Source organism: Stegostoma tigrinum, chromosome 25 (genome assembly GCF_030684315.1).
Source record: "Stegostoma tigrinum isolate sSteTig4 chromosome 25, sSteTig4.hap1, whole genome shotgun sequence".
In the NCBI taxonomy this organism is placed as follows: domain Eukaryota; kingdom Metazoa; phylum Chordata; class Chondrichthyes; order Orectolobiformes; family Stegostomatidae; genus Stegostoma; species Stegostoma tigrinum.
The window spans coordinates 18843599-18868187 of record NC_081378.1 but is presented as its reverse complement, the minus strand read 5'-3'; the positions used below and the strand labels follow the sequence as shown (position 1 = coordinate 18868187).

At 41.2% G+C, this 24589-nt stretch overlaps 1 protein-coding gene across 3 annotated transcripts in view; it reads right to left on the bottom strand.

Annotated features, from left to right (window-relative positions):
- golgb1 (golgin B1) overlaps positions 1-24589 on the bottom strand; it is a 66118-nt gene that overhangs the window by 24236 nt on the left and 17293 nt on the right. For all 3 annotated transcript variants that reach the window (XM_059654524.1, XM_059654525.1, XM_059654526.1), the window contains exons 8-13: positions 22778-23063; positions 18850-18959; positions 11932-12046; positions 8614-8696; positions 4670-4754; positions 2061-2137 (exon numbers count right to left, since the gene is read on the bottom strand). In XM_059654524.1, the coding sequence (XP_059510507.1) occupies positions 2061-2137; positions 4670-4754; positions 8614-8696; positions 11932-12046; positions 18850-18959; positions 22778-23063 (756 nt within the window). The remainder of the gene's footprint in view (positions 1-2060; positions 2138-4669; positions 4755-8613; positions 8697-11931; positions 12047-18849; positions 18960-22777; positions 23064-24589) is intronic.

Here is a 24589-nt window from a genome sequence, read left to right as displayed (position 1 = left end):
CTATCTGCCATTGCAGGATTCAAACCCATGTCCCCAGAACATTTGCTTGGGGTTTTGGATTCTGGACTGCTTGCTGTTGCCACTATGTCACTGCCTTCCCTATTCATTAACTGGAGAGAAGATTACTTTTTGCCATTTTCAAAGATTCATACAGTAAAGAGGTCCTTTGGCCCATGGAGTCTGCACTGATAAAAAATACTTTGAATCTGCACTAGTTCCACTTTCCACCACTTGGCCCGCAGTGTTGCATGTTATGATATTTTAAGTGCTCATCCAAATTCTTTTTACAGCTTGTGAGGTTTCCTGCCTCAACTAATCCCCCAAGCAATGCATTCCCGATTCCCACCATACACTGGGTGAAAACAAAAATCCTGCAAGTCCCTCTAAAACTCCTGCCTTTCAAATGATACGCTCCTGTAAGTGACTCTTCAATTAAGAAGAAAAGTTGCTTTCTATACACCCTGACCATTTCCTCATTACCTTATACACCCTCTCACAGCTTTCTCTGCTCTAAAGAAAGCACCTTGATCTTATTTGGCCTCTCTTCATAGCTAAACTGCTCCATCCCAGGCTACATCCTTGTCAATATCCCCTGCAGTGCATTCAAATCTTTCCTATAGTATGGTGTCCAGAACCGCACACGGCATTCCAACTCTGACCTAAACAAAGTTTTGTACAGCTCCAACATAACGTCGCTGTTCTTATAATCTAAGCAACAACTAATAAAGACAAGTGTTCCCTATGCTTTCTTTACTATCATAATGGCATTGTGGGTCTACTTACAGCACAAGGACTGCAGCAGCTCACCACCACTTTCTCCAGGGGAACCAGGCTTTGCATGGGCAAAAATGCTGGCCAATCAGCAACACCAACATCCCACAAATGAACAGACAAAAAACAAGGCTCCTCTATTCCTTTGAGCTTACTCATGTCTTGCCATTCATGGAGTACTCCCTAGTCTTGTTATTTCTTCCAAAGTACATCACCTTACACTTTCAGGGCCAAGTTCCATCTTCTATTGATCTCCCCATCTATATCCTCCTGTAACCTAAGACCTTCTTCCTCATGTCAACCACCTAACCAATCTTTGCGTCACCCACAAACTTACTTGTCATTTTTTCTCCACATTCTCACCTGCATCATTATGAGCATCACAAATATATCCCAGCTTTATTCCCCAGAAACTCTCAAATGCTACCTCATAACCAGTCATTCAGTGCTATGGTGTTCTCCATGGGTGTCTGCAAGGTTTTCTCTGAAAGTGAAGTTTTTATGGTGCTCAAGTTGCAAACTAGAAGGCACGGGTTTAAAAACTTTCCATGGCAAGATGTGAAACTGAATTCAACTAATCTGGTGTTTTTGCTGGCTGACAGCAGAGAAGAGATCATAGAAGTTGCCAGTCATAACAGAGTAGCCCAACTGGCGCACTAACATCTCTCACACGTACCTTATTTGGTCTACACGTGACTTCAGTTCCACACCTGGATTACTAGCTGTTAGTAGTCTAGCAAGTCACTCAGTTGACAATGGCTAAGCAATTCAAAGACTCATCACCACATTCACAGGCAATTGGGGTGGGCAGTAAATGCTAGACTCGCCAGTGATGCCAACATCCCGAGAATAAAAAAAATTGCAAAAGGAAATAGAAACTACACACTAGCAGCTACAATTGGATATTCAAAGTGGAATTTTAGAGAAGTGAAGCCAGCACCACTTATATTTAAGCAGCACATCTCTCTAGCACTTCAGAGACATGAGTGCTTTCAACCAAACCAAACAAACTCAAAAATCATGAATTCCAATCATACTACTATTCCAAACTATAAATCTCTGTATGGCTAACTCCTCTTAATCCAAAAGTGTTTGATTCAAATTATCAGGTGATTCTAAATGTTTTCTTCGCAAACAAGAAGCTTTCATCGAAAGATTGTTTGAGTGCACAACCCATGAGGGAAATGTCCCATCCTTTGGGATGAAACCGAGATAGGAAGAGTTATAGCAGGAAGTATGAACAAATTACTGTGATCTCCAGTTTTCATTATAGCAACAAGTTCCTGTACCTGAACTTCTGTCAGATCTGCTGCTTTTGGTTCTGATTCAGCATTGTCCTGAAGAACCCCTGCTTTGTTTGTTTGCCCTGCAAACAAAAGGTAGATATCATATCCATCATCAATTGTCCACTCTTCTCACGAGTTCAAGCGCACTTGCATACACATTCTGACATCCACTGGGACTGTTGTGACTACAGGATACTGCCTGCAACACGAAGAGCCAGACTTATCAATTGTCATACAATGATGCGCACTGTCAGCTGAAAAACAGGTCATCTACAGGTCATTTACTACACAGTATTTGGAAATGCCGTCTCCCAGTCTTTTTATTTAATGCTTTCCAAACAATAAAATCCACCATTAGATGCCGGCCCCTGATTAGGCCTAGCTCCTGGTTACAAATCCCAAGTGCAGCAGGCCAAACACCTGATCATAAGGGGCCTATAACAGGGGCTTGGCCTCAATTTATATAATTAAGGGGTCTATAGCTTTTCTGGTAATTACCACATAGGATGGAAAACCAGCTAGACCCACTACCTAGAGGGTGCAGGGATTATGAAAACATGAGTGGGCACACAGTGCAAGGATTAAAATAAACTCATTAGCCTTCCTTGTTCGGCAGGTGAGATTCTGCCTCTCCCATTGCAAATGTGTGATCTTGACAAACTTTGGAGGGAACAATTTTTGATTGATTTTATTTCCAAGAACTAGGAGGAGGAAGGGAAGGAGCAATTGGTGCGGGGAAAATAAAAGAATCTGTGCTAATGGCTAAATTACCTAAATATCGATGCAGGGGAATCCTTTCTCCTTTTTATTCCAAGATTAATTAACTGATTGACCCTGATGCTAATTCCCATTCACTTTAATTGAACCTATTAACAGAGGGCGAGTGAATAAAGATTATTCTATCCTCCTATCCTCTTTAACAATTCACCAAAGTCCTTTACACGGGCATCCTCACTAAGGAGAAATAAACATTTTATTGGGGAGTCGGATGTTCTGTTAATCAATCTCTCAGAAACTTTTAATCTCTCTTTCCCCTCTTTCAGATGCAAACAGGTGTGCTGAGCATTATCTTTTTCATATTTTCCTTTCCTTTTTGAGTACAGCTGAATTTAGTGAGTTTTTTTAATTCATTCATGAGAATTGTCAACATAGAGGCTGGAATAGCACTACACTGTTCATTAAAAACCAACAGCATGACTCAGTACAGCTGGGGTTAGAATGCATAGTAGTGTCCCCATTACATTGTTCCATTAGTACCACCACAGCGGAGGCTGAGAAAAGTTCTTGTTGATTTAACTCAACAATGAGCCTCAGTCACAGCCTCAAAAGGAACATACAGCATCAACAGGTGTTTCCCATTTCCCACATTTATGTCTTTGTTGTCTCTCTGAAAGAAAATTCCTAATCTAGCAGATAAAATTATGGAGAGGCTAATTGAGTCTGCCACAAACTCAGTCTTACAACGGTCATTCTAGACTAATCTGGAATCAAGTCCATGACCCAGAGTACTACCTACACTTCTCCCTTTAGAAAGGAAGGATCTTCAGTTACCCTTGTTGGATTTGACGTCAGGAAGTAGAAGGGCAGCTAAATATATGATTTGTAAATACTCTGATATATGTCAGAAATTCTACAAAAACAAAACTATAAAGTCTTTTTGAGATCTTCCCCATATTAGCTGGTACAGTATCATCTTTCTGCTGGTCCCAAATGATCCAGATCAGGCCTTCCTAGACTGTATAACTAAGCAACTTAAAGGACTATGCATCTTGACATGTTTTCATACAATTGGCTAGAGACACCAGAGAGGACAAAATAGTTCTCTTCAAAAAGGGGCTATTTGATGGGGGTGTTAAGAGTCAGAAGGCATTAAAACTGTTCCCATTGGCAAAGGGATCAGAGGACACAGATTTAAGACAATTGTCACAATCTAGGAAAAGAAACGTGAACTTTTCTCCCCCAACACAATGAGTAATGATCTGTCACGAATCATTTGAAACACAGTGGTGAAAAGAGATTCTATAGCAGTTTTTACAAGGGAATTAGATAAATACTTAAGGAAAATGCGCAGGGCAATTAAAAATTAGAAAAGAGAGGAGCTGATTAGATGGCTCTGTCACAGGGAACGTGATGGGCTGGTTAAACTGAGCTGTATCAATCTGTAATCTAGCAGTGACTGCAGGAAGGCCAGAATTAGATCATTTTAAATAATGCTCCTTTCCCAAAGCCTGTAAAATAGAATCTCTATTCCACGTGACCAGCTGAATTCACCATTAATGAAATAAAGTATAACTGATTCCACAGCAATCCTCGAGGATCTCCCATCACATTGCTAACCTGTAGTCTGGGGTTTGTGGCATGATTCTGGTGCTCAGCTGCTCCCTTAACAGCACTGGGTTTAAGTGCTGCATACTCTGTTTCTGTTGCAGTGTTTCCTGGTTCAAGGGCAACCAAAGGATAGTCAGGACAAGTATAAGTTTCAGGCTCCAGATTAATTGTTGAGTAATTAGCTGTAGGAAATTCTGCTTTAATATCTCTCAACCATAGGTACCATCTTTCTTCAAGTCTCCCAGCCAACAGTTTCACCAATTTTGTTCAACCTTCATCATTACCTGTATTGCCAGGTGAACTGTTTCCAGACTGTGTCGCTTGCTCCAGTACTATGGTGTCCAAAATATTGCTGCCAGGGTCCGCATGCTAAGTAGAGAAGCAAAAGTCACATTTGCTGTGAGTGCTTCATTGAAGACACAGCAGTAAATTAAAAATAAATTTCAAGATTATATAAAAATTCCCTGAGACCTCAATCCTTAAGCTTCACTTGTGCTAATCACAGTTTAGTTCAAATCTTCTGGAGAGTGTAACCACTGTCAGATTGCCACTCTGCTCTTACTTTTTCCACCCAAGGACATGTTCTGCATTTCTTACTGGGATGTCTAATTCAGGCTCCTTCAGAAATGCCAAGTGGACCTGAAATCCATCTAATCCATTATGGTGCAAGATAGTTGTAGCAAGTCAAATCACGCCCCTGTTTTTTACGGCAGCAAAAGCCTCATTATGTTAAAGTTAAATGTCCTAAGACTGTTCATCTAGAATTATTCATTATGCTATGGCTGGCATTTCTTTTTGCAGTATGAACACCCACCCCGGCAACAGAGATCACTCTGATCTCGCACCTCCCAACAGCAAATACTCCTCCCCACAAATGTGATCATTTCCTACCCTCACCCTCCCCACCCAGTAGTTTCCTCCCTCTTTTCCCTCATACACAGTGAAACACCCCCAACCTTGCAGGGCTGACCCTTTCTACGCTAGCTGATCAGCAGCCAGCGATTCCAAAGGGGAGTCAGAACAGCAAACCGCGTAGGGGTTGAGCACTCTCCAAGGTTCAGCAGGATGGGGTAAAGGGAGTGAAGATGAACACAGACCATGGTTTCAGGAGGTATGGATGAGGTTTGAACAGGGTCCAAGGAGTGGAAGTAATGGGGAACATTGAAGCAATGAAACAACCTCCAATAACCCTGTGTTAATGAGCTGAGACAGGTTCAACCAGCGGTAATGTTGGGCCAAGCTGTATATTTTAAACCATCTCTGACTGAAAGCCTATTAACTGCTATACAGATTTGAAGTGACTCACCTGTTATACAGTTTCTTTATCCTAAACAATTATTGGAAACAAGAGTTTCAATGTTGTACTATTCTTTTTTATTTAATGATCAATTACCTAATAGTAACTTCTCCAAAATATATTTCATTGTATAAAGTCTTGGGATATTCTGAGAAGGCGATGAGACTCAAGTGAAATGCATTTGTTTCATTGCTAAAACAGACAAATCAATGTCCAAGCATTGGTGTTGAGGCCTGAGAAAACAACTCCACCACTCACTTCTATGTGGCTCAGATCTAGTCTGCACCAACAGGGTAAAGAAAAGGTCAAACTTGGAGTTTAAAAAAAAAGACAAACCAAAGATACAAAAAGGCTGGCCAGTCTATTGAAGTTCATCTGTTACATTCTGCAAATTTCCCAGAGGTCTATCCGTCTGGTATATTTACTGTCTTCCAAAACTGCATGTCTAGTCCCCCAACAAGTATCCTTTTTTCTAGTACTTTAAGTCACCTTAGTGTTCCAATACAATGATATTTCTTAAGTAAAAAATAATTCCCATTAATATTGTAAAGATCACACTTTTATTTCCTTGTTTTTGGACTGTGGTGTAAAAATGGAGGTTATTTCTTTCAAGTAAGGAGACTGTGTAAGCAGATGGTTGCCACTTTAAAAATCATGTTTACTGGAGCAATTGTGTGTTGTATACAACATTGTTTTCCCGTGGAACTGTGAAAGAAAAAGGCAGACACCAAAGAGCTAACAGGCTCTGAACTGCATGAAGCTAGCTTGCAAAAATAAAGCATCAAAAAAAAAATCCATACACGTGTCTCTCTCTTGCATGAAAGTACCAAAAGTAAGTCTTCAGTAACAGAGATATCAAGAACTGCAGATGCTGGAGTCGGAAACAACACAGTGTGAAGCTGGAGGAACACAGCAGGCCAGGCAGCACCAGAGGAGCAGGAAAGTTGACATTTCAGGTCGGGGCCCTTATTCAGAATTTCTGAAGGATGTGGACCTGAAATGTCATCTTGCTGCTCCTCGGATGCTGCGTTCCTCCAGCTCCATACTGTGTTATTTCCAGTTACAGCAAGCTGCCCCCCAATCGCCTTTCTCTGCAAATCCCCCATTGAAGGAGGAATAAAATGCTTTAAAAGACAGAGAAAGGATGAACTCCCATCCAATGAACGAAAGAGAACATCAGCGCAAAAACCAAACTTGTGTCAACAGCAAAGGCTAAAAAGGAGTCGGAAGGAACAAAAAATAAGCAATTAATTGAATCCAGTCAAGGCTTGCGCTATGAACCTTGATTTTGTTTCTTGTTCCATTCTTAATTTGCATCTGTTTGTGAAGTGAGAATTTTAAGAAGGGACAGCGTTTAAATTGTAGAGATACAAATTAGGAATTCATACTTCCTAATTGCCACTGGATCAAAACAACTGGTTCAAAATAAACAAACAGCAATTTTCTTGTTTAGTACAGAAACCTGTTGAGTGTTTTCTTTTAATTTGTATTTGCCAGTCAAGTAATTTAGGGCTTTGGGCAGTTTGACTATGCATTTTCACATCTGACAAACCGTAGGAACAGAGGAGCTTGGTTACCAGAGCACTGTCCCAATGATTTGTGACAACATCAGTTTTAGGGCTCACTCCAGATATTTGAGTTTATAAACCAAACTGATAATTTAGTACTGTATTTTGGAATACACACTGTTCAAGAAAGCATCAAAGTTCAGACTCTGCCTTCCCTTTCAGGAGGTTACAAAAGATGTCGTGCACTATTCAAAGGAAGCAGGGCGATTTTCACAGGTTGCATTTGTTAGCAGTCACACCTGAACTAACACTGGTTAAACACAAACTATCTAGTCACTTGTATCATTGCTAAATAAAGTAAGAGTAATAAGGGAACTGCAGATGCTGGAGAATCCAAGGTAATAAAATGTGAGGCTGGATGAACACAGCAGGCCAAGTAGCATCTCAGGAGCACAAAAGCTGACGTTTCAGGCCTAGACCCTTCATCAGAGAGGGGAATGGGGTGAGGGTTCTGGAATAAATAGGAAGAGGGGGGAGGCGGACCGAAGATGGAGAGAAAAGAAGATAGGTGGCGAGAGTATAGGTGGGGAGGTAGGGAGGGGATAGGTCAGTCCAGGGAAGACGGACAGGTCAAGGAGGTGGGATGAGGTCAGTAGGTAGGAGATGGGGGTGCGGCTTGGGGTGGGAGGAAGGGATGGGTGAGAGGAAGAACAGGTTAGGGAAGCAGAGACAGGTTGGACTGGTTTTGGGATGCAGTGGGTGGAGGGGAAGAGCTGGGCTGGTTGTGTGGTGCAGTGGGGGGAGGGGGCGAACTGGGCTGGTTTTGGGATGCGGTGGGAGAAGGGGAGATTTTGAAACTGGTGAAGTCCACATTGATACCATTGGGCTGCAGAGTTCCCAGGCGGAATATGAGTTGCTGTTCCTGCAACCTTCGGGTGGCATCATTGTGGCACTGCAGGAGGCCCATGATGGACATGTCATCTAAAGAATGGGAGGGGGAGTGGAAATGGTTTGCGACTGGGAGGTGCAGTTGTTTATTGCGAACCGAGTGGACGTGTTCTGCAAAGCGGTCCCCAAGCCTCCGCTTGGTTTCCCCAGTGTAGAGGAAGCCACACCGGGTACAGTCGATGCAGTATACCACATTGGCAGATGTGCAGGTCAACCTCTGCTTAATGTGGAATGTCATCTTGGGGCCTGGGATAGGGGTGAGGGAGGAGGTGTGGGGGCAAGTGTAGCATTTTCTGAATAAAGTAAGCTTTGTTTACAGATTTATTAACATCTGAAAGAACCTTGACATACCTGTGCAAACTCCTGAAAGCATATAACTTCCCACAACAGTGCCATCAGATTGCCCAGGGCAAGGTCAGGCCCAGATCATGCTCCCAGTCAATCCAACAGATAATTTTTAGTTGCATGTCCATACCTGAATGTTCCCTGGAGCACTTTGAGCCAATGCCTCAGTTCCCCAACTTTGTTCTACTTCTTTAATCCTAGCTCGCAGATGTTCTGTTGAAACACGAATGAAAAGAGCTTCAGTTTTGGCTTCTGGTTTAGATGACATTATTCAGTCCCAGATCTCATCATCACACAATGACAAAGAACACAACAGTATTTCAGTAAGTCCAAGCTCTGAGTAGATTTATAATCAGGCTCGGACAAATGATAAATCTTCTGCTCCCTACAGCCAAACAGAGACCAGACACCACCCTCCCCGCAACAGTTCTACACACTCCAACAGGGACGGCACTGAAGAATTACAGAATCAGAGCTGGTGCAGCACAGAAGGCCATTTCGTCCAACATACCAGCACTAGCTATCTGAAAGAACAAACTGGCTAGCCCTACCAATTCCTACAACACTGCAAATATTTTCTTTACAAGTATTCATTCAATTCCCTTTCAAAAGTGACAATTCAATCACCCTTTTAGGTTGTGCATTTCAGACCACGACCACTCACTGCATGAAAATGTTTTCCCCTCATGATGCCTTGCATTTTATTGCCAATCACCCTAAACTTGCAACTTCTGGTTTCCCACCATTTCACCAATGGGAAGTTTTTTATCCCCCCTCTATAGAGTCCCCACATGGCTTTGACTATCTCTGTCAAATCTCCTAACTACCTCCTTGAAAGAGAAAAATGCCAGTCTGCAACCTATCCAAGTAACTGGTTTTTTCATTCTTGGCACTGTTATAATCTTTTTTCCCTGAAAGCCATTGCCACCTTTCTAAAAGTCTTCGCTGTGAACTGGATACAATATGGCACACGAGGTTAAACCAATGTTCCAAGATGTATCAGCTTTACCTTCTTAGTTTATACTCTACGTTTACATATCTGTTCCTGCCTCTGAGCCAGAAGGCCTATGTTAAAGCACACCTGCTGTGGAAGTGTGTAATAATATCTCTGAACAGGTTTGTTGGAAAATATTTATAAAGCCCATTATCCACATGGGTTCTCTGTTCCTGCACCACCTTTTAGGAACTGCATTTTTCTAAAAAAAAATTTCTTCTCTTCACGCCTTCCTACTAAAACGTTGTACTTCTGTAGCTTAAATGCCACCTGTCAAACGTCCGGTGATTTCGCTGGCTTGTTTTTTTTTGTCGGAGCCTATACTTCTCTGTTCACAATTGTTGCAAGTTTTGGTATATATTCAAAATTTGAAAATGCACCCCCAAGTCATTAAAGTCATTTAAAAAAACCAAAAGAAGCAGAGGTCCTAGTTATGACCCTGGAATATGCTGCCACCTATCCTCCCCCAGTACCAAAAACAACCATTCATATCTACTCTATACTTCCTGTCAGTCAAGTTTATATTCATGCTGTTGCTGTCTCTCCTAATCTGTGGGCTTCAACCATTTTAGCAAGCCTAATAGGTGGCACTTTCTGATATCTATGAACACACATTAATTGGATTGTTTTCAGCAACCTTTTCTGATACTTGATCAAAAGACCCAATCAAGTCCATAGCTACCTGAAAGTGGCAACACATGGGGAGAAGGTGGTAAAGAAGGCGTGCAGCAAGTTTGCCTTCACCGCTTGGGACACTGAATATAAATGTTGGCAAGTCATATTTGGTCAAGCCACATTTGAATTACTCCACACTATTTTGGTTACCGTACTACAGGAAGGATACAGTGGATTTGGAGAGGGTGCTGACAAGATTCACCAGGGTGTTGTCTGGATTGAAGTGTGTTGGCTATAAGGGGAGGTTGGACAAACTTGGATTGTTTTCACAAGAGCATCCGAGATTGAGGGGTATTTTGACAGAAGTATGTAAGGTTATGAGAATGAATATGGGTAGATAGTTATGAATAGGGTCGATAGAGATTTTGGAGGACCTAGACACCAAGATCCCTCTGTATATCAATGCTCCTAAGGGTCTGGCCATTTACAGTACACTTTCCTCTTGCATTTGATCTCCCAAAATGCATCACCTCACACTTGACCAGACTAAATTTCATCTGCCATTTCACCACTTGACTTTCTAGCTCATCTACATTTTGCTGCATCCTTTGATATCTTTCCTCACTATTCACAACTCCACCAACTTTTGTGTCATCTTCAAATATTCTAATTAGGCCACTGACATCTACACCCAAATCATTTATGTGTATTGCAATAAACAGAAGTCCCAGCACTGATCCTTGCAGAACACCACTGGTCCCGGACCTCCAGTCAGGAAAAAAAAACACACCTCCACAACTACCATATGTCTTCCTTGGCTAAGCCAATTTTGTATCTACTTGACAACTCACACTGAGTTTCCACACAATTTGATCTTCTGGACCAGCCTACCATTTGTCAAATGCTTAAGTAAAAATAACATACAAAATCTTAGCCTCAATCAATCAACTTCATCACTTCCTCAAAAAACCCAAGTTTATGAGGCAGGGCCTTCCCTGCACAAGCCATGCTGACTAATCCTAATAAGGTCATTCTTCAAATGCAAGTAAATCCCATCCCTAAGGATCTTTTCCAATAATTCCCCTGCCAATGATGTAAGGTTCACCACCCTATAATTTCCTGGATTACCTCTGTTGCCCTTCTTGAACAAAGCAACACTACTGGTTATTCTCTAATTTTCCGGGACCTTGCTTGTGGCTAATGAGGATACGAAGATCTCTGCTGAAGTACCAGCAATCTCTTCCCTTGCCTCCTTCAGTATCCTGGGATAGGTCCCATCAGGCCCTGGGAACTTGCGTACTTGAAGTGCTGCATCCAACAAGACTTCTGGCCAAGAACCAGAAAATTATATTAGACTGGTTGCCTATGTAAGCCCCGGCAGACATGATAGGCTGAATGGCCTCCTTCAATACAGGGTTACAAGGAGCGGGGTGAGTCTGGGTGGGATGCTCTGTGGAAGGTTGGCGCAGACTTGATGGGCTGAATGGCCTCTATCTGCACTGTAGGCATTCTATGATTCTAATGATAAATTATTTGAACACAAATTTGCCTTTAGCAAAGTGTTGCTGGCTTTATTTTAAATTTAACCTTATTTGTCTCAAGTGACTGACTATTTTTAAGCGGAATTACCATTTTCAAAATGATCCTATCACCCTTGTACCCAAGGGCTACAGAAAGATTATAGCCAGTTTGAGCAATAGGAGCAGCAAATCACTACCAACTGGTGTCATTCCAACATAACTCCCCTGACCAAAATCAGCAAAATACAGATTATAATGGTCACCATCTGTTTTAAGAATGAAATGATATAGAGACCCTTTTCATAACAAAACCATTTACCATTTTCAGTCTTGACTTCTTCATAATCCATTGTCTTCCACATCAGACTTCCCTTCTCCTCTTCCAGTTCTGCCAATCTGTTCTGCGATGACAGCTCCTGTTCTGCAACAGCCGTCTGAGTGTGGTTGGGGCGTTTAAGAAGAGTAATAAACACAAATTATTGAATGTGACAGCCTAAGTTAATAAGAATTTCTAGAAAACGATTTAAGTTTGGGGAAATAATTTTTTGCCCAGAGTCAATTCACAAATACGAGTTCTGTTTGGTGTCAAATGGGACATGTTAGGAGAAGTATCAAACACTTGCATCATAGCACAATCTACTGGTCAGAGCCTGAAGGTGCACTGTTACAAGCAAATGGTTACATACAGGGTTTCTATTCTGAAAGCCTCAGTGGCAAGTGAATTCCTAAATACTGACACAAATCTGATCTGAAACAGCAATAACAGGAAACTCACAATTATGTTAAACTTTGGCTGATATAACCGCTATCTCGAAGCAGACTATACTACAAGTCGAGATCAAGTGCAGTCTTCGAGAGACGAGGGTTAGAGGACAGAGAATAGCTAGTCAAGGAGGGGGTCAAAGGTCGTGGAATCCACACTCTGTTCAGTTATTATTAATGACTAAGTCGCAACACTAAGATAAACTGGAGTTGCTGCAGCACTACCTCCCAGGGAAGAGCACACCAGTTTTACAGGGGCCACAGAGTTCAATGAGACCTTGATCAGATGGGCCGGGGGGCCGAGAAGTGGCAGATTGAGTTTAATTTAGATCAACGTGAGCTGCTGCATTTTGGACAGGCAAAGCAGGGCAGAACGTATACACTTAATGGTAAGGTCCTGGGGAGTATTGCAAAGAACAAAGAGATCTTGGAGTGCAGGTTCACAGTTCCTTGAAAGGAGAGTCACAGATAAATAGGATAGTGAAGAAGGCATTTGATGTGCTTGCCTTTATTGGTCAGTGCATTGAGTATAGGCGTTGGGAGGTCCTGTTACATTGGTTAGGCCACTTTTAATTATGGTCTCCCTGTTATAGGAAGGATGTTGTGAAACTTGAGGGGGGGGGGGGGTCAGAGAAGATTTACAACAATGTTGCCAGGGTTGGTGGGTTTGAGCTGTAAGGAAAGGCTAAATAGGCTGGTGCTATTTTACTGAGAGCGGAGGCTGAGAGGTGACCTCATAGAAGTTTATAAAATCATGAGAAGCATGGATAGGGTGAATAGCCAAGGTCTTTTCCCCAGGAATGCTGAGTCCAAAACTAGGGGGCATAGGTTTTTGGTGCGAGGAGAAAGATTTAACAGGGACCCAAGGGACAACTTTTTCCATACAGAGGGTGGTGTGTGTACAGAATGAGCTGCCAGAGGAATTCGGGTGGCTGATACCCTTTAAATGTTGCAATTGTATCTGGATGTGTATATGAATGGGAAGGGTTTAGAGGGATATAGGCCAAATACTGGCAAATGGGACTAAATTTATTTAGGATGGACAAGTTGGATCAAAGGGTCTGCTTCCATGCTGTACACCTCTATGGCTCCATGGCTCTAAGTGTGGATGTTTGCTTTTATAATGGAAAAGTGGCAAGAGATCTGGGCAGCTATAAAGATTTGTTGTGTCAAATGTAAGGACAGCAGCAACTAGTTTTGTAGCAACTTTTGTAATCACACAGAGTCAGACTGACTGATGTTTTCCTTAATAGTGAAACTGGAAAGATCCAGTATCATTAGAGACTGCCCAGAAAAAGCCTACAGGATTTTAAGGGCACTAAGGGTTTGGAGTAGATTTGTAGCTCGGGTTGTGGGTATTGAGATTGGTTGACTCACTCAAGCTGGTTTGTTGTTGGGCAGACGTTTCATTACCGTGCTGGGTAACATCATCTGTGCAGCCTCCGATGAAGCATCGGTGTGTTTTCCTGCCTGGTTTTCAAACTCTGAGGTCCGTTGACATAGATTGCCTTACTTCCAGTTTTCCTTCATACTGGAATGTACATGGGGTCGAGTTCAGTGTGTTTATTGACGGCTTTCTTCATGGTGTGCCAGGCTTCTAGGAATTCCTGTGCCTGTCTCTGCTTAGTTTGTCCCAGGATTTTGGTGTAGTCCCAGTCGAGTTGGTGGTTCTCCTCATCCATGTGGATTGAGATGAGTGAGTACTGTTCGCGTCTTTTTTTTAGCCAGTGGTGTTCATGTACTCTTGTTGTTAGTTTCCTTCCTGTTTGTCCGATGTCGTGTTTCTCAGTCTCCGCAGGGGATCTTGTGGACGACATTGGTCCATGGTGGGGGGAGCGTCTTTAGTTCAGGTGAGCACTGTTGTCGTAGGGTTGATGTGGGCTTGTGTGCCACGCTGATGCCCAGCGGTCCCAGGAGTCTTGTGGTTAGTTCCAATGTGTTCCTGATGAAGGGTAGTGTAATGAGTGTTTCTGGGCGTGTAGTATCTTCCTGATGTTGTTCATGTAGGCATCTTCTGACCCAGAGTTTAAAAACCACGCAGGAAAACACGCCGACGCTTCATCGGAGGCTCTACTGATGATGTCACCCAGCATGACAACGAAACATCTGTGTTAAGGGCACTGTTTGATTTTTTTTCTCAGATTGTTTCAATGCAAGTTGGAAAAACCTATCTGATTCACTAATGTCCTTTAGGGAAGGAAAGTGCCATCTTTAATTGTCCGGCCTATACATGACTCAAAATCCACAGAAATATTGTTGACACTTAACTGTCCTCTGGGCAACTGATGATAGATAATAAATGTTTGCTTAGCCAGTGGCATCCATTCCCATGAAGGAATTTTTTTTTTTTAAAATTACTAGTCTGGGATGTCTACCTTAAAATTCTTCACCAGACTTGGAAAATGAATAGATAAAGAAGGATTAAGTGGAAAAGCGAAAGGAGAACTGTTAGTTAGATGTTGCAAAGCTTTGCACCTGTAGCGGAGAAAAGATAGAACGGGCAAGTTTCCAGAATCGATGAGTTGCAGGCAAAAGGATCCTAATTCAGTAAATGAATTGTCACCAGTTCAAATGGTGCAATAGGCACAAACCTATAGGAGGATGTTAACAGTTTGCATTTAAAAACTTCACACAAGGGTAGGAATACATGGGAGAACAAAATGGGAGAGTTGTGGTACATACAAGACATAATTCTGGTAAAAGGTAATTCCACAGGATATGAGAGATGATAAAACGTGACTTTTGCTCAACTTTGGCTTTGATCAGGTACAGTACTGTCTCCATTTACACAATATAACACTTAAAGGTTTTTAATATCCTGTTGGAGAAATTGGAAATGATTAAACTTTTAATTGTAATGGGACTAACGCAGACAAAGGACTTGAAGCTGACAACCATAGCAATAGGATCATCAACAAGACAGCTTCTGGTAAAAGAATGCACACGCCTATGCAATGAATGAAGGTGAGAAAGGGGACCGAAATGGAGTAATTGGGATTGCAGATTGGAAATAAGGTGAAGTATTGAAACAAATAACAGAAACTGGATTACATGCAGGAGATGCTGTTCAGGCTTAACCATAGAGCTCAGAACAAGGGAGGCTCAGGAAAACTAACTTAAAGACCAGAAACATTGAAACTCACACCGTACTGGAGGCAATTAATCAATTATCCCATTATGTTCCTCTTCCTCTATAGTCTCGTAATATCCACTGTTCAAACAGTACCAGAGCTTTATACCCAGGGAGACACTTTACTCTTACGTACATTCGGAAATAAATCCCAAATAAGAAGCTACACTTGACTGGCCAGGAATGACACTTAACTGATTTGAAAATATTGCAGAAATTTTGTCTTCCCCCAATATTATACACCCCTTAACACAGGAAATATCCCAAGTTGAATCATTTAGGAGAATAGTGGCACTTTTGGAAGAGGTGACAAAAATTATTAGGTTTCAGAAGACTTTCAAAAAATGCATGGAATGAAGTAAGCAGCTGAAGGCTTTTAAAAAGTTCCAACGATTGGGTAAAGATATCCGAAACCTCTGCTTTAAACTGTAGAGAGAGGGAATGACCAACACTTTATGCATTTGTACAGTACCCTCAACACAAAAAAAATCCCAAGGGATTTTTCAGAAGCATTATAAAACTTTTGACACTGAGCTACACATGATAATATATGGGAGAAAGCCAAAGGTTTGACCAGAGATTGTTTTTAAGATATCTAAAGGTAAAGGGAGATGGAAAACTGAAGAGCTTTAGGGAAGAAATTTCACAGTTAGGGATTTGGAAGCGAAAGACAAAGATTCCAATGATGGAGCAGTTGAATTCAGGAATACTCAACAGGCCTGAAACATAGGTGCACAGATGCCTCAAGACTGTGGGATCAGAAGAGATAATCATGACAGAGAGGTACATGCCCATGAAAGGATTGTAAAACAAGGGTTGGAATCCTGAAACTGAGGAGTTGAAATCAAGATGTTGCCCAGGAAACCAAAAACAAAACTTAACAGAAGTACAAGAGTGAGGACAGACACCAGCAGCAGCTGCACTGTTGGATGTGATGATTTCTAAACATGAATAATGATGCACAATTTGGTGCAGTTGGTAATGAGTGCCAATGGAAGCATACAGGTAGAGGGTGATGGGCAGTAAGAACAAGGAAATGCCAGGGAGGCCAAACAAGAAGATTTGGAGCAGTTTAAAACAAATCACATCATTAAACTGTCAAGTTCTGGAAATACCCAGTAATCTGGCTGCAACTAAGGGCAGGGAAACGAATTAGCTTCTGGTCAAATCTAATCTTAAGGGGAACTGACAGATTAGATAAACTACACAACAAAAAAGTACTAAAAAAGTGAACATTTGGATTTATTATGCACTTTTCAGAATGACCAGATTTCTCAAAAGCCCTTAACAGTCACTGTTAGAACACAAAAAACAAAGCAGATAAATTGTGCAAAGCAAACTCCCACAAACAACAATCTGGTAACAACCGGATAATCTGTTCATGTGATGTTGACTGAGGGCTAAATATTTCCAGGATGTTACGGATAATTCACTTTCTTCAAATCAGGGCCATGAAATCTTTCACATCTGCCAAACCAAGCACATGGAACCTCAGCTTAAAGTCTGAACTAAAAGACAGCACACACACGGCAGCACTCCCTCAGTACAGCACTCCAGTATCAGTCCTGACTTATCTCCTCAAGCCCTGAAGTGAGCCATGTGACTCTGTGTTAAGACTATGACGAATTCAGTAATGCATAAACTCCTGTAATAAAACACCTGATGTAACATTGGTCTTTAGTGCCACTGGACTACAGTACTGTTAGCCACCACTAATTACTTCGCATTTAGAATCAATTGGGAGCAAGTATCAATAACCACTGAAATCCAACAGGGATATTAGAAGTGGCACAGAGGCAGTTTACAAGCTGCTTAAAGCTGAACCTTTGTCCCGAAATAGCTATTTAGCTATGGGCTTGTGACAGCAACAGGGATCTCAAATTTTTTTTAATCTCCATTACCATATTTAGTGCACAGAACAACGGTGAGTGAGTGGAGACATTCCATTAAGAGGCACAGAAAGAGAGGGAAGCAAGTAGAACATTAATACTCTTGAACTATAGTGAGACAACATGGTCACGTTCATTAGTTGCAAAACACACCGGATTTCTGAAGAAGGGTCCTGACCCAAAACGTCAGCTTTCCTGCTCCTCTGATGTTGCCTGGTCTGCTGTGTTCCTCTAGCTCCACACTGTGTTATCTCTGACTCCAGCATCGGCAGTGCTTACTATCCCAGAATGTGGTACTGCTACACATTTGTCACAATCTTCTGTCAGAAGTACCGAGTGTCCTTCTCCAGCAGTCCCCAGCATCACAGATGCCATGTGTCAACCCATTCAATTCACTCTATGTGATATCAACAAATATCAGTGAACTGTTGGTGCTGGTTCCATGATTCCTGCTCACCAAAACTCAGTGGTGGTCAATGTCTATACCATTCTCACAAAGACAGAGGAGGGACAGGTAGCTATAGTATGGATTATACCAGAGACCTCCTTGGTTCTGCTGTGCATTCCACTTGTAAAGAGCCATCTGTGTGCCATACACACAGCTTCAAAAAGTGCAAGTTCATAACATAGTTCCTTGAAAGTGGAGTCGCTCATAGACAGGATAATGAAGGCGGCATTTGGTATGGTTGCCTTTATTGGTCAGACATTGAGTATAGAAGTTGGGAGGTCATGTCACGGCTATACAGGACACTGGTTAGGCCACTGTTGGAACACCTGCATGTAATTCTGGTCTCTCTGCCACAAGAAGGATGTTGTGAAACTTGAAAAGGTTCGGAAAAGATATACAGGGTTGGAGGGTTTGAGATATAGGAGAGGCTGGGGCTATTTTCCCTGGAACATTGGAGACTGAGGGATGAAATTACAGAAGTTAAAAAAATCATGAGGGGGCATGGATAGGGTGAATATGCAAGGACTTTTACCCCCAGAGTGGGGGAGTCCAAAACTAGAGGACATAGGTTTAAGGGGAGAGGGGAAAGACTTAACAAGGAGCTAAGGGGCAACTTTTTCCACACAGAGGGTGGTGCATATACGGAATAAGCTGCCAGAGGGAGCGGTAGAGCATGGTACAATAACAACATTGAAAAGGCATCAGGATGGTTATATAGATAGCAAGGGTTTAGAGAGATATGGGCCAAATATTGGCAAAGGGGACTAGGTTTATTTAGGATACTTGGCCAACATGAACGAGTTGGACTGAAGGGTCTGTTTCTGTGCTGTATATCTTGATGACTCTATAAAACCACAAGAAATGACACCTCAGTTATGGCAATCCTGAACTTCCTACTTACTAACGTGAGGACAACATGTTTATATTGCAGACTTCACAAATCAGTGAATGTGATTTAATTCAATATCTTTCTCCTCGTTCATTCCACTGCAGAAAAGATTCACTAACCTGTAGTAACCGCACTTTCTCTTCAAGCTCCTGGACTCTGTCAGATGTCTCACTTTGTGACGTTTGTTTAGCTTCGGATTGCTCATTTGCTTCAATCTTCTTCGCTCCATCTATGGAAGTAAAGAAGTAGTTCATCCTGAATTTTACACTCCCTGTTTTGTCTTGAAGACACCATGACCAAAGTATTAACATAGAACTTAGGAACTGGGGTAGGTCATTCAGTCCGTTGAGCACACTCTTGTGATTCAATCGAATCATGGAGTGATCTCAATTCTACTTTCCTGACTGGCTCAATAACCCTCGGCCCCTTATCTATCAAAAATCTCAGCTTAAATCAATTCAATGACCCAGCTTCTACTGTGCTTGAGTCAGAAGTCACACAACACTAAGTTATAGTTCAACAAGTTTATTTGAGATCTCCTGATAAAGGAGCAGCCCTCCAAAAGTTTGTGATTTCAAATAAACTGGTTGGATTTTAACCTAGTGTTGTGCAACTTCTGACTTTGTCTACCCCAGTCCAACACCAGTACCTCCACGTCACTGCTTTTGAGGAAAGAGAATTTTACATACTAACACACTTTTCCAAAACAAATTATTCCTCAACACCATCTCAAGAAGCAAAATCTCTTATTCTTAAACCTAGCACCTTAGTCCTATTCTTCCCTGTGACAACATTCCCATATCTACATCAAGTCCCCTCAGGGTCTTACATGTTTCAATAAGACCATCTGTCATTTTTCTCTAAACTCTGATGGATACAGACCCAACTTGTTCAAGTTTTCTTCATAAAATAAGCATTTCATTCCAAGACTCAAGTGAACAGTGTCTGAACTGCTTCCCATGCAACTCCAACCTTTATCAAATACAGTCACAGTCACAGAGGTCTACAGCACTGGAAAAGGACCTTCAACTCATCAAGACTGTGCCAGTCAGAAACAGCCACCTAACTATTCTAAACTCAACTGCCAGCACCCGACCCGTAGCCATAGCATGGGAATCGCAAACGTGCATCTGAATACTTAAACATTACGAGGGTTGCTGTTTCTACCTTAAATCACAGGCAATGAATTCCAGGTTCCCACCACCCTCTGGGTGAAAAATCTTTCCTTACATCCCTCTAAGTCTCTTGCCCTTTACCTTAAATTGATGCCACCTGGCCTTCGACTCTTCCACCAAGGGGAAAAGTTCCTTCTCCTCGGTCTATGCCCAGCGCAGTCTTATATATTTCAATCACGTCTCTGCTCAGTCTCCTGTGCTTCAAGGAAAGCAACCCCAATCTATCCAAACTAAAGCTCTCCAGCCCCAGCAACATCTTGGCAAATCTCCTCTGCATCCTCTCCAGTACAACCAGATTCCTCCTATAATGTGGATACCAGAATTGTGTACGATATTGTAACAGAGACCCAAATATACACTATACCCCATATGTGGTTTTACTGAAAGCATGTACAACTTCAATAAAACTTCCATGCATTTATACTCAATTCCCATTGAAATAAATGCCAACATTCCATATCACTGACTGTAATTGCAAAACAACTTTTTACGGTTCACATACCAGGATAACCAGATTCTTTTCACCGGTTCTGCAATCTTTCTCTCTATCTAAATATATCCTGTTTCTAAAGGACAAGTTCATATTTTCTCACATTATTCTCCACCGGCCAAACATTTGACCACTCATTTGCCTGTCCACATTTATTTATAGATTCTTAATCTTGATATCATCAGTAAATGTAGCTATTGTATCTTTAGTTCCCTCATCCAAATCACTGATATAGTTTGTAAAAACTGTGTTCAAATAGGATAGTCGAAAGAAAATCCCACACAGTAACAGTTAGGCATTTTTCTCTCTTATTTATCATTCAGTTGTCAAAGCATATCCTCGACCATAGAGTACAAAAATATGACATGAGAGGCATGTGATGTATCCACTTTGGCAGTGATAACAGAAAACCAGGGCATCTTCTAAATAGTGACAGACTGGGTAATGTTGGTATTCAGAAGAACTTTGTTGCCTTCCTACTCGATTCATAAAAAGATAACACATAGGTTTAGCAAACATTAGGAGAAAAAGTAGCATGCAAGTCTTTATTACCAAGGGTTTGGACTACAGAAGCAAAGTTTTATTATAATAATACAGGGCTTTGCTGAGACCATATTTAAAGCACTATTTACAGCTTTTGTCTCTTCATCTAAGGAATGATATACTTGCTATAGGGGAACTGCTGTACAATGAAAGTTGACTGGATTGATTCCTGGATTGAGAGGATGACTCCATGGAGGAAAGATGAGTTGACTAGGCTTATACTCCATAAAATTTAGAAGCAAGACAGGTAATCAAATCGAAACATAAAATTATCAAGGGGTTGGGAGGATGTGCTGCATTGCTAGGGAGCTGAAAACAAGGGGTAACAGATTAAAAGAAGGGCAATGGCCATTTAGAACTGAAATGAGGAAACATTTCTTCATTCAAGGGTTATGCATCTTTTCATTCTGTATGCCAGATCACTGGATGTTTAATTATGGAGTATATTCAAGACACAAACCAATAGATATTTGGGTGTTGTGAGAATTAAGGGAACTGGAAAAAGTGTGGGAAGGTCTAGTGGATAAGTCTTAATCTAATTGAATCTAAAAAGCTAAATAGAATTCTCCTGCTTCTATTGCTTATGTTTTTAGGCTCTTATAAAACACAGGTTGTTTGCTTAAATCTCAGCTACAGCATTGTATCAAATTTTGGATGCCAAGGCCTTGGGAGCCATGTACAGGAGATATACTAGCATGAAACCACAAGGGACTTTAATAATGCTGAAATAAAGACATTACAATCTCCATTAAGCATGGAGGAGTAGGAGCAGCTTTGCTCTGCATTTAAACTATACAGGTGTAGGATTGTTTGATGGCACAGCGCACTGGGAATTTTACTCTGTATTGAATTCATATTGCGCCTGTCTTGGGCATGTTTGATAGGACAATCCAGGTGAGAATCACATTTATCTAACCAGCACAGTAGCCATCCTGGTAATTATCCATATTGAAACTAGGTGCCTCAAATGCCAATTTTCCAACTAGCAGCTGTGCTTTAACAGATACAAAGTTGACAAAAATAGTAATAAGATGCCTGGCATCATCGAACTGGTACCTCCTTGAATATTTCCCCTCTTATCCTTCTCTTCTCAAAACATTATTGAAACATGTCAAGACAAGTAATTAATGGATTAAAACAGATAGTTTGTTTGACTTCGGCATCTTAGGGAAAGATTTATTCTCAAGCCATGACTGAGAAAGGTGGTCTGTTGCGGTTTTACACTAGTACCAAAATTACTGAACGAATTAAGCAATAGCAACTGTTTGTTAATGACCAAGGTTTTACCTTTCTTCTGTAGGAACTTTATAGTTTGAATGTGTGACTAATTTCAGACTAGCAATGTACATATGTTTACAGATTGTATTTGATTTATTACTGCCATGTATACCAAGGTGCAATGAAAAGTGTTGTCTTATGTGCTTTACAGGCGGCTCATACTATAGAAGTGCATCAGGGTAACAGAAGAGTGCAGGATTCTGTGTTACAGCTGCTGAGAAGGTGCAGATAGAGATCAACATTAACGTAGAATTTGTACTACAATTGAACGCTTCTGATTACGTTTAACTGTAAATAGATGCATCACATAATTAGCCTGTTAAACTCAGGTCTTTGATTAACCACTCTAACAACATAATGTGAGACAGTGCTTAATCCCAAAGACAAATGAAAGATGAAATAGGATTAACATAAACCTTCAAAGCAAGTACGACTGTAAATGGAGATCGGAGATTATCCAAAAGATTATGGAAACCTCTGTGAACCAGTGATCAAGAAAGAAAAACAATGGATACTTAAAAAATGTAGCTTTGACTTTCCTGGGGAGTTTTACTTCTTTACCTTGCAACTCCTTTATTTCATCAGTCAATTTTTTGCACATTCTCTCCTGGTCTTCCATTACACTTTGCAGCTTTTGGTTTTGTGCGGTCAGATCAGTACAGGATGACTGAGCATCTTGCAGTGCCTGTTGCATATGTGCAGCAATATAATTCTTCTCCATTAACTCCGTCTCATATTTCTCAGTCACTTCCCTCAGTTGCGCTTCGGCTGATAATTTCTCGGATTCTAGTGCGGTTTGTAACATAGCAATGCTGGCCTCGGCCTCCTGCAGCTTTTCCCCAAGGACCTGAAGGGCAAAAGCATGTTAAATATTGAAACATTCCTTGAAAAACTCCAGGTCGGAATATCATTTTCCCCTGTCTTTTACAAGCACTTACTCACAGGAACTGCTCAGTGTAAACTAATGGTCTTTTTACCTAATTTCCCATCATTCTGAGAGTCTCACAATACAACAATAATGGAGTTATAGACTGAACACAGCAAACAATCTTTATCAATTCATCTATAATAGATTCAGCCATGAGGAAAATCTTTGTAGTGGATAGCTTTGGGAACCATAAGTATAAAGGCAACAGTTTCTCCCAAGTCTGTTGAATTTACCACACATTATGTTTCTAATTGCTCATACCTTGTATTCCAAAATGCTTTTTAAAAATAATTTACCTTCCTTGCATCTAAATGAGTCAACACTAACAACTTCCACCATGGTCCAGGGGAGCCTGCTTTATGGATTTATGAAAATATTGCTTCGACGCATTGGCTCTGTATTTTCTCTCTCTAAACGTAGGCTGTGCACTTGAACTTGTTACTCTAGGACAAAATTAAACCATTTATCATCATCCAGTTGATATGGACCCAATTTTAGCACATGATTCCACAGGAGGAATTCGCCCTCTCGTATTTCAATCCAGTGGCTACTCCATGTGAGCAAGGTTGAATAACGAATGCCAAGGGATGGAAAGGTAGGGAGGAAAGAAAACAGATAGGCAAACCTCTTCTCACCCAGTACCCTCAAGCACCCACTTTCCAACACATGCCACTGGGTCACATACCACCATTAGGACGCTGGAAAATTAATGCCAATTGTAGAATTCCCTTTGTTAGTGGGACTACTTTGAGAAAAACTCAAAGTAAAAAGCTCTCCTGAAACTTCCCTTTACCTCAAAAAGTTTTGAGAGACTCAGTGAGCTTCACCAACATTAGAATGTTCAACTCCATGGAACCTACTGCACATCCCAAAGCACTAACTGAGCAGGTTTCATTATTTAAAACTGTGCAGCTACTTTTCCCATCCTTTGGTGCTTCATGAAGGCCATTATCTCTCCTGTTGTTCCCTGGTTTGTTTTACCTCTAAACAAGACACTTTCCATTATTCAATTTTCTACTAAATTAATTTTTTCTCCTCAAAAAACATGAAAACTATTGGACTCCTCCCTCCTCAGTCTTCTCTTCCTACTACAGTTTACAAGCATTCAAAAGATAAGTCTTGTGACACCTGAGTGGCATGAAAATAAAAATTAAAAATCAGAATCAGTAACAGTAGCCAGGCATCTACTGGATTGTCGTAAAGGCCAGTATTTTTGTAACCGACTTTTGGGAAAGAAAACTTAATTAGTCGGATCTGTATGCCATTCTGTCTCCACTAACGTGGTGAATTGTGAACAGTCTTCTGTACTGCGTTGCAAGCTTCTTAGTTATCAAGGCACCAAAAATTCGACAATATACTCTAGTTTTGCCAGAATAACAATTTTTTTAAAAAATCACGGCCCTAGTTTACGATAGACCTTTTTATTTGAAAGTCTTCACAATTTT